Genomic DNA, 18,863 nt, shown 5'->3' with positions numbered 1-18,863 from the left:
GGATTGTCCGGAAACCAGTCAGTATCTGGTGTCGCTGTCTGCCATCTGCCATCTGCCCTGTACAATGGAAAACAAAAAAACAAAAGTGTTGCGTTGATAATTTTGTTCAGTGTAGTTTGTTGGTGATGGAAATGCGAACACATGACTTCAACCGTGGGATCTGGGATGAGTCTTAACTAACTACTACTACTTACTACTACTACTACTAATTACTAACATGTTTTCCCCTGCTGCTGTTGTTTGTAGTCCCACATCTGTGTATCTACAGTGGTTTTATCTGTATTATTTTCTAGACTGTTATACCTCTTTCAGTTTACAAATGTGAGAGACACATGCTTTTATGAAAATGTAGTGCCATTTAATAAGGAATAACTAATGGCAAACTCTTATGCCATATTCATATTATCATGGAAAGACCCCACCTACGTGCCCCCTACATTATTCTGTGTGTAATGTGTTGTGACGATCAGCGAAGTTCAGCCAGTGGCTGAAGGCAGCTGCTTGTGATGTGATTTTAAAAATGGAGGACAAATTAATGAATATTTCTAAACATACCAAAACATAAATCATAATTCTGTTTCCTAAACTGGAAACATGTCCTTAGCAAATTACTGATTATTTGATAAATATAATGATCTAACAATGTTCATATCATAGGCTGTAGGTCTTTGAGAAAGTCATTATGTCTGGTAGTCTAATCACAACAGATCAGGAGAGATAAAACCTGCAATAGTAGTTTTTGCAAATTGTTATCTATATAATTGTAAATAAGTTATCTAAGTTCCGCTAGAAATTGTTTATCTGCTTTAAAGCGAATACACAGTTATTTTAACATGCATCACACACGTTTGCAGGAGCCTTTTTGAAAATGTTGTTATTTTTGTGTTCTCTTTGTTTTTGCTTCCTAACTGTACCGTTTGGATGAGATTGCAGAAGTTCTCCTTTTCCCCAGACTTCGCTCTCCCTCCGTTACATCACCTGTTAGAGCATGTTCGGTCACTGTGTTTGCACAGGTTGATCTGGCAGGCAGGCAGGTTTGGTTTCATCATGTAATCTGATTACCTGCTGAAATATTTGATGCTCCTCATCTTCACTGCAGGCCTATTAATACCAAGGCCAGAAAATTATGTGTCCAAAGCAGTCCTGTATTTATCTTTTCATTGAAGTACCATTAACAGCCCTAGTCAGGCCAACTGAGCCGTGACAGATGGAATTTAGTTTGACCCTTGCACGTCTTGGTTTAGAAGTTCTTGCTCCTCCTATTTGTACGTTAAGATACAACTGTAGACAAAGTCATTTTTTTCAGTTGATAATTACTTCCCTGGAAAAACCCCAGAAGACACATTCTTTTATAGACAATATGTTTAATTGAGCAAATTAGAAAGAGCCCATATTGTGCCGCAGCTGTGTACACACACAGTGGAATCTGCAAGGGAAGCCCTCAGAGCACCAGTGAAGGGATGCAGTGAGAATTGTGTTTTTTAAAAAAAAACCCTGATTGAGTCAGAAGGCCTCTGTGCCAAAGCAGTGGCTTTCCAACACAGATGCGCATAGTTAGCGTGTGTGCGAGTCCCTCACTGATCGCCCAGCAGCACTGATTCTCCAGCTGCTGGCACATTGTTGATGTACTGGGTTTGCATGGATGACATGGTTGGTGGCTTCGGTCCCCCCAAAATACAGACAATTATAGTCACTAGTAGGAATCTTGAATAGAAGTCTTATTGGATCACTCATCCAGACCCATGTTCTTGCAAAGATGGCACAAGGCTCGAAACACCAAGAATTACCGAGGTAGTTGGCCTTTAAATTAGGCAGAGTGAATATCAGAATGATGATAAGGTTCTCATGGAAGGTCGGCAGGCGCTGCCGCTGGCTGGTTGTCAAAACCTTTTGGTAGCAACAAGAAGTGCTTACACTTTTACTTTTGCTTTTTAAATGAAAGGAAAAAAATCACATCAACTTCTGCTGCATTTTGCCCCAGTCAACCTTCTTATCTGATTGTTTTAAGGTCAACTGTCACACTTGACATAAAACAACAGATTTACATTTCTGTCTGATCCTCCAGATTATCATATACAGTGTAATGTGCATATTGTAAAAATGAAAAGCAGGAAGGGTAAGAAAAGAAATCATGTGAAAAAGACATAGACTGGATAGGCATTTCCGGACAGTTAAGCCTTTGAGGGCTGCATCTAATCATCTAATGACTGTTTCATTATCAATTGATCTGGTAAATATTTATAGTTCTTTTAGTATTATAAATTGTCTGAAAAATATCTTCATATTGTTTATTTTCTCTGACCAAAATCTAAAGTTTTCACTTTACAGTGATATATGCAAAAGACAAGTGGCAAACTTGATATTTGATTTGAGATTTTTGCATTTTTGTTTGAGAAGTGACTTAAAACAATTTACTCTATCAATTTGGGCTGTATGTATGCTTGAAGCAAAGGGTTAATGTGAATCCTGCCACAGATGACCTACGGTGTACATTTTCATTCATTAATATATACTGATAGTGGGATACGTATGTTTTTATGGTACCGGAATTACACCCAGTTACCTTGTCTCATTACTGATTAGGAGACTCTTCCTGTGCATTGCCATGATTACTTTCATTCCTTCACTATTTTCACAGCCATCAAAAACTTGCAGATGTTAACAAAAGCAGCCAATCACAGTTCTTGCAGCCCCCACGGTGTCTCCGTAGCCGCAGGTGCTCCAACTCCAACATTTTTAAGGAGGCTAATGTTAGCTACGGCTTAGCTTTGGCCTTGTAGCAATGCTGTAATGCCTTAACGCGCAACTATAAATAATACTTCATAGAGAGTCCTGACGTCATGTGTGGGCTAGCCTGTTGTCCACCAGATTCTGTAACTCGATACAGTCTCTCATTCAGTATTTCTTTCATCTGTCTTTCAGAAATAAAGAAGCCTGTCCCTGGCAGACAAGGCAAATGGGCATCCGTTACATCACTTGCAATCAGAAATGTTTAACTTTCACGATTTTTACAAAATGAACAAAGATTACTTTGTGAGCACAGAAAAATCTACATCTCCCATTAAAGCGTAGGTACTTTGAGGATACATCATCAGAACCAGGTTTCATTCATATCAAAGCTCTTCCAAAGTTATTTTTCCTTTTTTGTTTCTGTAATCTCTGCTGTCTAAGTACTTGGACACATCTCGGCCCTCTCTGTCCTGCTCGACTTCCTAAGGCTGTTTTCCAAGGCTGGATTTTGAGTTATTAGTGTAGTTACAAATTGTGGGATTTTGAAAAAGGTTTTCCTTCTTCTGAAACAGAACCTTGAAGTTCCAGTTTCAATTAGGCTATCTAGAGTTTAATGAACTAATTGTATTAGTACTAGTGCATTGTCTCTGCTTATAATATCGATATTGATGGACGGGATAATCTCTCCTCTCTCTTGAAACTAAAAACATAACCAGCCTTCACCTAAATGTCCATGTTTACTAAAATGACTTATCCTGACTGTTTCTACTTTTTAGGTCTGGTAGAGATCTGTTTGATGCATCCCCTCGATGTAGTGAAGACGAGGTAAGCCACCTGTTCAACCTTAAAGGATCATTTCAGTATTTTTAAACCTTATTTTGACATTTTTTTTGTCGAAATGACAAGTAAGTACTAGGGGTTGAACAATAATCAGTCTGGCCGATTATCGGCACAGATATTCAGAATATTTCCAATAATCTGCATTGGTCATCTTAAAAATAGATAGCTGATATAATGAATTAATTTTTTTTAAGTGTTCCTTTGGCTGTAATGCAGCCGCCACTCTCTGGCTGCTCATCCACAGTACTAGCTGATTGGTTACAAATCACGAGTAATAGCCTATGAACACTGACTGTTGTGCGGAAGTAGCCAATAGAACGAGCGAGCCATCACGCTGCAGTCCTCTCCTCTCTCAGCAGAGCTAGTTGGCGGGGATCAGTGTAGATTACACCAGTTGACCATAACTACGCCCGTTACTGTAAGTAAATACAGCACAACCAGCAGTACTAGTAAAAGGCTGATACTGCATCAGTACGACAAGTAGGAACGTGTAAAGAGCAATATTTAATCTGCTCTGTGTCATCCACCGCAGCTGTGTTTTGGTTTTACACAAGCACATGTGCTAGCTCGGCAGATAGCTAGTTAAAAATGAGCTAAATCTCTCTGTAGCCTGTTTAGCTGAGATGCTACGTACCTTAAAATTTTGCAAATCCTTGTAAATTTAGCTGCTTGTTGAGAGAAACCAGCTCCTCTACAGCAGCAGCAGAGGGAGGAGGAGGAGGACTGAAACTGACTGGTGTCTTCTTTCTAAACTTCACTCAGTATTTTGATGTCAGGAATATAGTTTACATGTTCCATTTGTTTCCAGTCAGATATTGATTTGAAATAGTGACTTTGCTGCTGTAAACCTAACTTTTTGTTGCTGCTCTGAGTTAACAGGTAGTTATAATAAAATGTTAAATTTGATTACTGTTCTGAATTGATTCTTTTTAAAATCACATATTTTGTAAAGGCAATTATTTAGTATTGAAAAACCAGTGAGCGTATAGATAAAGAACAGAACCAATAAATAGTATCAATAAAATCCTTACAATATCAAATAAATATAATATAAATGGCAGCAGGTAAAGGGTTAGGGTTAAGTTTTTGATAATTTATCACTCATAGTTAACAAGTCAATCTCTGGGATGGATCTCTGGTTCATTTAATTGCCTATTTATAAAGATTAAACATGACAATTTACTTTAATCTTTTTATTTTTAACAAAGCTTTGTGTTGGAGTTTCTGTTATTCTAAATATTGACACCAAGATTAAACATTTTAAGGCAAATGTATATCTGTTCCAAATATCGGTCTATTTGGTTACTAATAATCTGTATCGGGATGGGCCTGGAAAAAAACATATCGGGTGATCCCTAGAAGGTACATAATGTTTAGGAATCAGTCCAGTAGTTCTCATTCTGAAATGTTGAATGAGCAAGTTGTTGCAGAAAGACGACAGTGGAAACGAGGGAGAGTTTGTTGTGTACGTAGGGGAACTGCTAGCAAGACCTTATTTCCTAATGCTACTCCAACACAACAAACTCCTCTCTCCAACTCTGACTCACGTTTCCCCCGCCGTCTTCCTGCAACAAGTTGCCTCTTGAGATTTCGGAGCAAGAATTCACCAACAAAGGGTGTCACTGGGATTCACTCGTAGGGATTCTTTCCATGATGTTGTCAGACATCTCGTATAACAGTCTGAGCCTGTTGGTGGCAAAAAGAAGCACTTTTGCATATGTAATTTTGAGTGACACAAAGTCCTTTTCCAAGGAAAGGAAGGAAATCTTTTTTCCGAGGGAGACCTGGCCAAGAAGGCACAACAGTTACAATTTAGATACACAATCAAAACAAACAAACATCACATATAAAAGAAAGAGAATAATATACGTCACATAAGGCAGTTATATTTCTCAGGTATAAGGAATTTTAACATGGCTTTAAATGCCCCGAAGGAATATATTGCAGCCACTGCAGCCAGTTCGCAGCTGCCGGCTGAAGCCATCTACTGCACCGATTCCAAAACTTTTTGCACCTACTGGTCATTTCGACACCAAAATATGTGAAAATAAGGCCCAGGATTATTATACCAAAATTATCCTTTAACAATTCATAACTTTGCTCATATTTTGTGTCATTTTATGTGTAAGATACTTACAAGAAAGCCATTTTTTAATACACATCTGCCTTGAATCCTTTTGGTGGGTATTTGGTTCTGTAAAGTGAAGTTCCAAGCATATCAGGTCTTTTTTCCCCAGCTCAGCGGGCCTGTCCAGCTCTGCACTCGTGGGCACCAATGCCAAGAGCCTTAGACATTTTGTGGAAAATGAAATGCATCATTTCCCATTCATTCCTCACACAATGTTAATGTTAGATGTTTTTATGTTTGCAAATCACTCATATTTGTTTTTATCTTATTACCTAATTTAAGATTTTTTTTCCTTTTTTTGGTACGGCCTGCTGGTCTTGTGAAATACGGGGATTTGCAGGATAAATCAGATGCCACTAAGTACACTAGGTGCGTTTTAATAGTTTGTTTTCCATTACCATCTCCTGTTTGTGTGTTACGCAAGAGCGGCAGCAGTCTTGAGCTGTTGAGTGATCAGGAGCCTCGCACCACAGTGTCTCAGCCAGCCATAAACAGGTCGTGGACTACTACTAAAGCTTTATAGTCTTTCACAGGCCTAGCCAAGACCTCTGGCTTCATTCTTAGCCCCCCTGCCCCATACTTGTCAGTAAATTGTACTGCTTTTCCAGTCATTTACGGCAGCAGTTTCTTGGTAAATAAATTGCTTGGCGTGCCTTTTTAAAAAAAAAGTGAGATGGTTGCACTTTGAAGGCAGTGCCACCACCAGAACACAGAGAAGGAAACGCAGGGATAAAAGCCAGGGGTGAGCGGTGTTGTATTAGTCGATATTTGATACTTTGAAGGCACACACTGATTTATGGTCACATGTAGAAGCTATGGGGGTTTATTACAGGTAAGTCTTGAGCACTGCCTGTCCGTCCTCACACGGGGTCAGGGTTAAAAGTGCACTCACTATTTTCTTTGTAATGCTCTTCCTTAAAAAGCGGTAAAAGCTGCTCTAAAAGTAGACAGGTTTATCTGTTTGTCTTCTCTGTTTGTGTTGCCATGTGTTTATGTTGACAGCAGTTCTGTTGCTCAGAATAGGTCAGTGTAAAATTATTCCTTTTGGTCTTTGCTCAGGGTGTACTAGTTTTTTGTAATTGTATTGTTTTGTCACGAAAATCAAACGCAAAAAACAGAACATTCTTTCTTTCTTTCTTTCTTTTATTTGGGAGCATTAGAGAATGTCAAGAGAGTCTAAACAACAGGAGGTAGCTGCTTATTTTGAATGGCCCACTTACACACTGAAATGTACAATACATGAATAGATATGTATGCACACTGTACATGCATGTTCACACACTTAATATCCACACATGAATTCATAAACCAAGCATACATACCAGCTAATTGGGACACTGAGGGAGCTGAAATCTATTAGTAGGAACCTTGGAGCCGAGAGTCAGACACACCTCCACTGGGTCTCTCTCTCTCTCTCGCTCAGGCATGGCTCTTATTAGGCATCGGCTCCTGCTTTAATGTCCACTGGTCCAAATTGAACAGCAACTGGAGTAAATTTACTTTTTTCCACCAACTCAGAATCAAAGGGATTTTTTTTCTTTCTTTGTCCCTTTTTCCCTTTTTTTCTTTTTCTTTTTTTTTTTTTGCAAGGTAAACTTGTCTAAATGTGTACCTGTCTGGGAGCCGATGTTTACCTATTTCCCAAATGAGGGATTATCTTTCTTCCCTTTCTCTGAGGGGGAGGAGGAGGGGGCTGTGGTTTGCAGATTTAGGATTAGTTGCAGCAGTTGGTGTAGAAACATGCCACAAGTAGCCAAATACCGCTGTTATGAATCAAAAAGGAGCATTTGGCAGCTTTTTCCTTTAAGCAAATACTGATTCATCCTCCAAGATGACTGCCTTGGCAGATAAATGGAAAGCTGTGTTCCAGAGATTTGAAGAAAAGGCGACACATGACTTCTAACATGATTGATAGCACAAAATCTGGACTACTTATGAGATACTTTTAAAGCAGAGTAGGAAAGCAGGTCCATTATGACAAGATTATTCACTCAAGATATTTATTAAAAATAGTGATGGGAAAACACTTTTGGGTAATGCAAGTACTTGACTTGTCCACACTGGACATCGCTTTAGATATGGGACGTAAAAAGGAAAGTCTTGTTCAGATGATTCACAGTGTGTCTTTTGCCTTTGTTGTTGTACTTTCACTCCCCGTTGCGTTGTTCTCTGACCAGTCAAGCCATGACCCCTGTTACTCACCTTTACTAACAAGTTAATCTATCTTACATCTGAGGGACTCCTGCAGAGCCCACCTTCCTTCAGTGTGACTTACAACCGCTTTCATCGTTGTAAAAGAGTTGAATGTGTATACATTTACATAGGTCATTTTGAAATAAGCACAAAAATGCGTGAAACAATTAAGTTGGTAGAGTTTTCATTTATCTTGCTGGAGACTCTTTACTGGACAAATAGCTTTTGATAGCACTGTTTAGACTGTGGGTGAGGACGGGATAGTACCACTAATAGGGTTGCAAAGATGGCACCACGGATAGCTGCCTCAGTGTTTGGTGCGCTTTGTTTTGTCTTGTTTCTAAAGTCAGTTTTCTGCTGTGATATCCAGGGAATAGCTCTTGAACATCAGGGGAACAACACCAGCGGATTTATGTTGTTGATTTGATATATATATATATATGTATGTATGTATGTATGTGTATATGTGTGTGTGTGTGTGTGTGTGTATATATATGTGTGTGTGTATATGTATGTGTATGTATATGTGTGTATATATATGTGTGTATATATATGTATGTGTATATATGTGTGTATATATATTTATATACATATATATGTATATGTATATATATATGTATATATATTTATATACATATACATATATATATGTATACACACTGACTGAAACAAACTAAGGTTTTTACGCAGTGGCTGCTTTCCCTCCCGACTCTCCATGGAGGAAATCAAAAAAAAAAAATGCAAAACCCTCATTTATATACTCCCACCTCCATTGTGTTTGCTCCTGTTGTCATCTATACAATAATTCTTAGTTGATCACCCATAACAGCTACTACAATTACACGTGTAATATTTTAGAATGCACACGCAATTTAGTACTCTTTATTTGGGATGTTAGTAAATCGGGACCTAAGTCTCAATACAAGCACATCAGATTGGATGAAGGCCGAAATTGGTATGTTGGAGAAGAGTCAGGTGGGCTGTAGGGCTGAACTGTATGTAATAAAAATCATATTGTGATTAGTTTGACAGACAATGCAATGTGAGTCACGATTTCACTGGGAATGTTAATTTAATTTAATCATTTTCACAGAAAAAAATGATTTTTATTGATTTTTGCTGAGGTCTGTACCAAACAAACATGTTCCCTGTTTGAAGAATATGATATGTAAGCTGGGGCATCTCTGTAGCACCACAATACTGTAATGTATAATGGTATTAACACATTTTACATTTATCCAAAAAATTGCGATTTGGATATTGCATTTGGCCATATTTGGATTAATTGTTCAGCCATAGTTGTGTGCCATGAGTATTCTACAGTTGTGACAGTTCTGTTTCTTGTTCTCTGTTGCTTTCAGTACACTCAATCCAGAAATGGAAACATTTTTCTCATTGTGAGTCACTTTGGATAATAATCAGCCCAAAATGTAATTGTAGCATACTTCACACAAAGTAAACCGTTCATTGCCCCTTACCCCCCTCTTCCATGGATAGGGGCAGAAATGTGGGGGTGAAGATTTAGAGTGCGATGCGGTATGGGGAGGGAAGGCAGTTGTCAGTTTAGCAGAGAGAGACAGTGGTACCGGAGTTACAACTTTTCATTAACCTGGAAACCACCTAGTTACATGGTTCATGGGCTGGTCTCAGCTCACTTGGAGGTAACAAAGGGTGTCGGGCGGCAGTTTCTGCAGGGGGCTGGGCGCTCGGGGCACCCCATCTGACTCTGATCAGGTTCTCCCTCTCATTAGAGAGTTGCACTGAGCCGACATTTCCCTTCATGTCGAGATCCTGTTACATGGAGCTCCACCCTTATGCTCATGCACGCTCAGGCATACTCGCGCTCATCTGAAAGCAGCTTCCCATCACCCCTTTTACTTCCGCCCAAAGAGTGAAGTCACGCCTTCCCCCTGTTTGAGTCTCCCTGAGCAACTCGCGTCACTGTGTCATCTAAGGTATGCACATGATCTGATGTGTTTGCCATAATAACCCCCAAAGATGTGTTTTGTGCAATCACTCTTGACTGAGCCACTCCTTCTCTGCTTCCGTGCACTACGCTTTCGTTTTCACTGTCCATCTCACGATTCCCTCTTTTTCCCTTGCTTGTTGTCTTTTTTTCACTCTTCATCCAGGTTTTTTTAAACTCCTCTCACTAAACAAATATTAACTGTTTCTACTTACATTTGGTCTTCTGTGGTTTTAGTTTAGTTTTTCATCAGCCATCTAAGCCTGATGTCAGGTCAGCCATTATATTTGTTAATATAAACCATATTATATAACATCATCAACATTGTGTTGAATGCACTGTTTAAACTTCCACCACTGCCTCTGAATTTGTAGCTTGTTGAGCGATTATGTAATGTTTTATTTTCAATCCCTGTTGTACATGTGTTTTTAGAAGATTTGTATTGAATTATGCAATTCCATAAATTGTATGTCATGGCTGTCATTCATTGCAAACCACTAAGCCTGCCAGTAGCCTGTTTCGAGCCTGATTAGAAAAACCTGGTTCTGGCCCTCGCTTACGGCAGTATCCATGGCAACACTACCTCCATTTGGTCACAGCACGCATGAAAGTGTGTCCCACTTGGGGGGCTTGAAAGTGATCTTTGATGAGGGCTTTGACAGATGACGTCCAGTCTTATTGGGGAACGTGTGACAGCGCTGAGGATGGCCCAAATGCTTCACCCCACCTCCACCTCCGTTTGCCCCCAACTGCTTGGTGAACCCCAGTGCACTCATCGAGGAATCCCTGACACAACCCTCAAACAGCAGGGCACAAAGCAGCAGCAGCCTGATAGCTGATCTTGCCTTGTAAAGGAGCAGGCAGGTCAGCGGTCGTCAAGCCGGCTCCTAATCCCCCCGGCGCTGTGAGACCGCAGGGCAAGACTTTACTCACAGCATAAAGCCAAACACATGCCACGTGCGTGCAGGATAAACCTAGCTCAGTCTGTGCATCGCTTCAGTGCACAAGCATGAGCAAGGGTGAGTCCAGTGCAAAAGGGAGAGTGCATGTCTTTTCATGAGCACAGCCGGGGAGCATATTTGGCAGGATTAAAAATGATGCCTTCGCATTCCACTCATGCTCTCTTAGACGATGCCTCAGCTAAATGATCTGTGTAATCAGATTGAAAATTTCAAATTGTGTCCAAGACAGATGGAAGACATACCTATCTACCTACCCACCAGCCCAGTGTCCATAAGAATTCTGAACCTTGTGATTTACATTTACAAGCAACAAGCAGTGTGCCCTATGTGCAGCAACACAGGAAGTAAAGGTGTGGCGGTTGGGCTGTTGACTGACTAGGAATTAACGCTTGCGTTTTTACCTGTAAGGTATGGGTTAGGAAGAAAGCAAGAATTTGAAAAACATTTGTTTTGAATCATTGAATGTAATCCGGGGTCCTTCCTTCCTTTCTTTCTTTATTTGGGAGGGGCCACATTCAGGTTTTTTGCTGTCCAGAGTTTGAGTAAAATATTTTTATAACCCTTTAAAACAAAATAAAATAAATCACAAAATCAAATGGAGAAAACAAAACATCAAATGAGGTGGATAATCCAGCTGTATGCATACCATGTAACTGCAATGTCATTTAATTGTCAACTATCTAATAAAATCAAAATACCATAACCCATTACTTTTAATGTTGTGACAGATGTTGCTGCATTTACTCACAAATGTTAGAGATGTTTACTAGCAGTCACAAATGGATAACTAAATTAGAGATTTCAGCCATAGATAGAGGTACACATAAAGAGCACATGTGCATGTCAGTGTGTGTCGTTCTGGAGCACCTGTAATCATTATCAGTGAAGGAGTTTACATTCCAGTACACTAATTGCAGAGTGGAGGCATTGTGTGCTTTGATTTCACTAGACCCTGACTGAGCTGCAACCACAGCGCAGCCCTCCTGCTGTCCCATCATTCTCTTTCTTTTTGCCTCTCAAATCTCACACGCATGTCTGTAAATCCTTTACTGCGCCTCTGTCACCCCTTCTTGCAAAGAGCTTTTAGAACTTTTGAGTCACTTGTAAAGGCACTTTCAAATCAGGCAAAAATTGTTGTCGCTGTGGGGCTACTACTTTGCTGTTGCTTGAACATTTCAAATGACACAACTTTAATGCACGCGAGCTTGGTTTTTCACCTGGTGCCTGAAGCACAGACAGTCTTTCCTCCCCTTTGTTGATTCAGATGTGATAATCTGTATTTGAAGTGTTGAACAGACACTTAAGGGCTCAGCACGGTCCCTGCGCTGAACCTTGCGCTGCTGTGTGTAAACTCAGCAGCAAATGATGTGCACACAAGTTGCACTCTCGTCCTTGCGGGAGTTGGCTTTTCTTTTGGAAAGGGTGCTGTGGACAAATTAACAGTTAGCACAAGAAAGTTGCTCTTGAAGAAGATGAAAGCAGGAAGAACCACATGTGATGTCTCTTTGTTGCATGTGGCCATTGCACAACACGAGAGTTGTTTTCTTTCTGCTTGCTTCCTTATTCTTCTCGTTTTTAAAAATATGATGGGTAACTGGTTGCCAGTGTGTTTTTGAAAAAGGCAGAAGACCGAAATGTCTGTGTGGCATATTAAACAGTGTCATGGGAGTGCTGTCATAGTTCTTCCTCTGACTTTATACATTTAGGATTCAGCCCCCAGTCCTTGTAATCTCATGCTTTTTAGGAGTGAGATGTTATGGTCTATTTTCATAAGGAGGCAGAAGAGAAAGCCATTGGCTCTGGAGTACCACAAATCAATCATTAACAAGGACCCACACACAGTCAACGGCCTGCAGACCATGATTTTTCAAATTTTGAGACACGTGCCGTGTTCGCTGGCCAGCTGCAATTCCGTATGTAATTGCAGAGGTTTGCTGGCATGCGCAAACACCAGCGCAAGAACCCTGCAGCAGGCCTTACACTTCCTCCATAATTTGTTGAGCTTTCCCTCAATGTCTGAGGTCCACCGCTTATGCATTTCAAGCTTGTTTATAAACCTTTTTATGGTTGCTTCTTTCAAAGGTCTGCATCACTGACAGAATCCATAATACTTCATGTCACTCATGCTGCACTTTAAAATAACTAGATCTAAGGTACAGGATCTGGTTGACATCCAGTAAAGGTGGCTATAGTATACTGGCCTTCAGTCGTCATCCTTAGTTTATTTTAGAAATACCAGTTGTGGACAGAGTAGTGCTATTTGTCCGAGAAAGATGTCTATATCAGATAAATGATGAAATTAAAGCTAAATGGAGAAAGAAGACAGAGAGAAATATAACAGGAATGGTAGCCTTTCACGTAGATCCCTCTTTATGGTTGGGAAATGGTTTCTCTACATTCTGCTCATCAGTCTGCCTTTACAAAACAAGTGACATCCAACACCTGAGCACATAAAGTTACAAATGTTTCTATAGAATAAAGAATAGAAGGAGGGAGCTGGAATTACTCATTTTTAAGCTACGACTAAGGCCTCGTTAATTTCTCATTTGTTTTGGAATGCTTGGCGGCGCCCACAGCAGAGTTCCCTGTCTTGGCCTCTCAAGACAGAGCTGAGACAAGATGCAGTATAGTAATAGCGACTTTCAGCTTTCTCTTTGGAAGCATGCTGGGCAGTTTTCTTCTGTCTGGAACGCGCTGTGTTATAGCCAGTGGTTACCTGCTGTCAGGGGAGTCTTCAAAATCATGCAGCATCTCTCCACATCAAAGTGGCTGTTACTATCGCTAGCATGGAGCAGTCTATCTCTAGGTAGTCCTGACTTCGTTTGTCTGGCCTGCCATCATCTGTCATGGCTTCTGTTTTTCTTTGTTTCATCCAGCTGTGGATGTGCATCTTTCTCCTACATTGAAATTGTGAATCGATCTAGTTCAGTTCATGTTAATGAAAAGTTCACTGAAGAGTCCCTGCAGGTCTGTTGAAAAAGTATTTCTTATAAACCTATTGAGGAATCGCAGAACTACTGAAAAAAAAGTTTTTATGTTACCATTACTTTTATACTATATATATTATACTGTATATACATGCTGTAATTAAAATTATTGCTCAAACATTAGCACCATAATTTCTCTTAACAGCCATTGGCAGAGGTTAAGAGACCATGGTTTAAACACCCAAGAAATACTTTCTGTTATGCAACCACTTACTGGTAATTTCAGAAAAACTACTCATTTTTTCCACCTATCTGCTCCAGTTCAGCATTAGTGGCTTTCTATATTTGCTACAGCCGACTCTAACATATAGAGTGATCTGTCAGTCAACCAAAAGTTTGTAATGCTCAAAACATCTGATTCTCAGTCCTGGCCTGGCCCTTCCTAGCTTGTCCTCGTGCTGTTTTATGTAGCTCTTTTCCTGCTCTTCCACAGTAACACAGCCTGCTCTCAGGTCATAGAGGTCACAGTATATGAGCAGACATCTGGACTGGCAAACTGGTCCCAACATCACCATAGGGAATCAGAGCAGTCAGTTTTATCGGAGTGCAAAATGATCCAGAGTGACAGCCCTTTAAACAGCCATGGTAACTTTTTCTCCCTTATCCACACCACTGTCTGCTCCAAAGCCTGGGCTGTCCCAGGTCCAGTAGGTTTGTGGTGCTGGTGAAACCCAACCTGGCCTGGTCCAGATCAAGCTCTGGCAGCCTGCCGTGTCACAAGCGCCCAAGGTTTATCACTTCCCCTCTGCTCCTATCTTGCATCTTCTTCCCCCCAACGTTATTTTCCTATTCCTCTCTCCAGAGGATTGTCTTTATTGGCCTCCTCCTGCCATGCTCGAACACTTTTTGCTTTTTGTTTTTGTCATAGATTGAATCTATCAATATTTGTTTTCCTTGCTTTTTCCCCATTGATATTGTGTTGAAATCAACATTATTGCATTACATTCATTTGGCTTTTTTCATCCAAATTGACTTACAGTGCAAACCACATAGGAGCAGAAAGTCAAAACAATTGGCAGTGTATCCCTTTTAAACAAATAACTAAACACATGTTTAGTGCTACAGTGTTTAGACATCAAGTGTCAGACTCCTTGTCCTCATCAAGCACACTTTTTACTCATTGAGAGTGAGCCAGCACTGTTGTCAACAACAATATGTTGTCAAAACAAGCTGCCACTGGATCCAAAGGGGACCTTTTTTATTTTTGGTTTCTCTCTTTTACCCTAAAGCAGGATTAGATGGCTAAAGTCATGATTGGCTGCATTCGCCATGTTGGACTATTTAGGTCGGAAAAGTGCTCTTAACCTCATGTACCAATGCAATGGACTTCTACCATCTTTATGATCCTGCTCATTAAAATTAATTGTCTGGCTGTAAAAAATAGATTTCCCCTTTATGTTGCCTTCTGGATTGTCTTATGCACTTCAGATCTGTCATGAGAAGTTGCTCAGCTTTTCATCCTTTCCCCCTGGTGATTCAGTTCTTCTTTTTGTTCAATCGTATATTTTGTGTCTTTTTTGTCAAAGCAGGGCATTCCTAGAGGGAAGGCATAAGTTGATCAATGCTCTCACTGTAGCAACCAGTCCAAATACATGGCAAAACACATAAATCATAATGTTCATACTTGGAGAAAATTGCACAATTTGAAATATTGCAGTGTAATAGAGAGCATACGATAACTACCAGTTGTAGATTAGGTCATTACTTCTCTATATAGAGTGTTAATTTATGTCGATCTGTCTAAATGGCTATAAATATGATTTCATATCAGTCTTATTAGACTCTAAATTTTAAAGTGAGCAAGTCATCAAAGTTGCCACAGTCTGAGTTCCACTGAGGGAGTACCCCTCATATAATAGGCCATATTTTTAAGAGATCTCCTAAAAAGCACGGTGTGCCCCTTTTAAAAGTAGACCCATCAAGCCTCTGCCTTTTGATCAACCCAATAACCCCCCTACCCTCTTCCCATAGGCAGTTTTTTAACACCATCATTAATGAGCGTCACCTCAACATCTCGTCTTCTCTCAGGTGACAGCCCATCTTGTTGGTCCCTGGTTTGAGCCCATTACCCACCGGGGTCTGGGAGCAGACACAGCCTTGTAAGGCCCTCAAACACCACGCTCATGTCCATAAAAATTCAAAGAATGGGGCTCTAGCCTGCTACTCCGCCCTCATTTACCTTTTTGACTTCTTTGTGGACGCCTAGAATTTGTACTTTTATAGGCAGTGGAGGTCAGGTGGACGAGGCCTTCACGATTATTTACCCCAGAGTGCTTGTCGCGTTCACAGAAGCACCAACATGCCCTCGCCTTCACCCTCACCCGGGCAGCTCTGGGCCTGTAAAGCACAAACACAGGGAGAGTGGGGATATGGATAGGAAAGGAGAGGTACTCTTGATGAACTCAGAGATTTCATCACCTCTGAGTATACTGTATCTCCACAAGCTTTTGCTGATGATTGAAGAAGATGCTCAGAGCGGTATGTTTTTAAAGAAGCCCCAGGGTTTTTCCTTGGGTCTTCTGTCTGCAGAGTTTACGATCTGCATGGCTGACTCCATGGCCAAGTGAATCTGCCAGAGCCATGGAGGCTATCCTGTGCTCGTCTTCAGCCAACCACTATATCGTCACTGAGGCCTTATTAACAGAAACTAGAGCTTTTTGTCTGTACCAATCCTCTTAAACAGGCCTTTAATCCATCACTGACTTAAGCTTTGAGTCTTATTTTCCACTGTTGGTTGCTGTGAAAAGTGACATTAGCAGCTTCCTAGCCAGGGGCCTGATGGTTCCCCTGCTGCCACAAGTTCTTCTGGTCCTCCCTATTATCTCTCGCTCCCTGGGCCTTGCTGTTTGGTCCCTGGCTTTTATTGCAGGGTAGGAGAGGGCCATGAGGAAATGAGGTGACCCCAGGGTCATGAGTGGAGTCAGGGGGCTGGAACCGGACCACGGCCCTTCCAACCCCTTTCTCTCAGGGCCAGTTCGTATCGAGGCAGGCAGAGCACAGGAGACAGGGGGAGAGTGGGGACAGGGTCCCTTCTATCCTTGACCCCAGCATCACATGCCTTTAATTAAGCCAGATTTGAATATGTTTACAAGCCCCAGTAGTCTTAAATCTTTCAGGTCTTTGCCCCCCCGCCTCCGTACCCCTTATTCCACCATTCCCTCATACCTTCAGTCCTTCTGTTTCTTCTTCTCTTTAATATGGTGTCAGACATCTATTTATTATGCTGTTTTAACTGGTTTTCAGGAACGGGTTACAAGCTATTTGGGAATCCACCAAATAGGATTTGAGGGACACCCCTCTAAGATGTTAATCTGTTAGCGATATGAAAGGCCGCTCACCCCACTAAACTCCCCGTCCACTGGAACCCAGGGGCCCTTTATGGCCCCATCAGGCACCCGCATGGACGACTTACTGCTGACCTTGTGACCCGGCAGTTGAAGCCATATGAGGAGGGAATCTTTCTCTTGTCCTGTTCCCTCCTACACTCTTCTCTTCTCTTTCTACCCTCAGGATCCCCGATGTTCTTTACTATTTGCAGAAAAAATATTCAAATTCCTCAAGTTATCATCCATCACATTTTCAACCATGTTCTCATGTATTGTGTTTAATTAATTGCTGAAATTATTGGGTCAAAAAACACTGCGTAATCTCATCAGACCGTTTTGTTTTGTTTGTGTGTCTAAGCCATGTGTAAGTATATAATAAGATCTCTTATAGTCTCAATATCTAAAAGTCTTTATCTCTAACAAGCACAATTTATGTTCATTTTTTCACCACCAACTGGTCTCTCATGTAAAAGATTTACACACAGCTCTCCAGCCTTTATTAGGAATGTACCAGCATGTTTGCAATACAACAAAAAGTCCTTCGACTGGCTCCATCATATTAAAAATTTACACGTAACTGAAGACCTGTTACAATTGGCTTACTAGCATGTTAGTGGCCGAAAACCTTGCTGCAAAAGGCCTGGTCCTGGGGAGTTGGGTGGCTAATTGGATCGGTTGGGTTAAATAAATGTTTGAGTTCTCCCCTGCGCTGGGGGACCTGATGGTAGGAGTCTCTCATCTTTGAAGAGGAGGGAAAATCAGCAGATGAAAGGGAGAGGGGAGAGACGTAAGGAGGGAATGAGCTCATTTATGATAAGATCACATTTGTTTAAGTGTATTTTACACACAGGAGTCACATTGTATATAATTAAAACCTAATGCTAACCCTAGTTTGAATATAGAGCTGCTGTATAGAATATTTACAGAAGCTTTAATGAGTTAATGTTCTCATTGCAGGTTCCAGATCCAAAGGGGAACCAGTGACCCCAACAGCTACAAGAACCTGGGTGATTGCTTCCGGACCATCTTCCGGAATGAGGGGTAGGTTATCCACAACAGTCATGAATTAGGCATACATTTTCTTTAGAGCACCAATGATGCCGGTCTTCCTGCCCGTAGGGAAGGAGTAATTTCTCCTTTTTAACTCATATGGCAGATGGCTTAGCGTTAAGGTGTCATTCTTTTTATGTAATAATTAAATTCAGTTCAAAATTGGAAAAAAAAATTCAAGGGGCAATTTGTGGCAAGTATTTTTGCAAACACGAATACACAAACAATTAATTCGCATGCATGAAAAGCACACAATATAAAAAGAGAATGGAAAGAAAAAGTTGAAATACACAAGGGTCAATGGCCAATCCAAAACTGGTCAACGGTGTCCAACACACACATTATGTCAAAAGTGCAATGGACTAATATGCAGCACACAATAAATTAATTTAACTGGAATTTTTCTAATGGTGTAGCTTTCGTCTTAAAGTAGAGCCTCAAAGAATAAAGAATAATCTGCTTAGGAAAAGATGTAAGTGAGGAATATATATGTAGTCAAATATACGAGTCATGCTGCTTTATTCAAACAGGGTATAATGGCAAACTGGCTGGAAAGCTGAAAGTCTTACGGGTTCAGATGCTTTCAAACAGCCTGTGTGTGTGTGTGTCTACAGCCTACATCCTGCAACAAGCCGCTGAACGTGCCTTATCACTCATTGTACCTCACATTGGACAAGAGTG

At 40.7% G+C, this 18,863-nt stretch overlaps 1 protein-coding gene across 1 annotated transcript in view; it reads left to right on the top strand.

The window, feature by feature from the left end:
- Window positions 1-3,475: 3,475 nt before the first annotated feature.
- The window catches only part of slc25a21 (solute carrier family 25 member 21), a 31,737-nt gene continuing 16,349 nt past the window's right edge, over window positions 3,476-18,863 (top strand). Inside the window, exons 1-2 of the mRNA XM_046063284.1 lie at window positions 3,476-3,555; window positions 18,090-18,173. Of these exons, the coding sequence (XP_045919240.1) occupies window positions 3,476-3,555; window positions 18,090-18,173 (164 nt within the window). The remainder of the gene's footprint in view (window positions 3,556-18,089; window positions 18,174-18,863) is intronic.

Source organism: Micropterus dolomieu, linkage group LG11 (assembly GCF_021292245.1).
Source record: "Micropterus dolomieu isolate WLL.071019.BEF.003 ecotype Adirondacks linkage group LG11, ASM2129224v1, whole genome shotgun sequence".
Taxonomy (NCBI): Eukaryota; Metazoa; Chordata; class Actinopteri; order Centrarchiformes; family Centrarchidae; genus Micropterus; species Micropterus dolomieu.
This window is presented reverse-complemented; position numbering and strand designations above follow the sequence as displayed.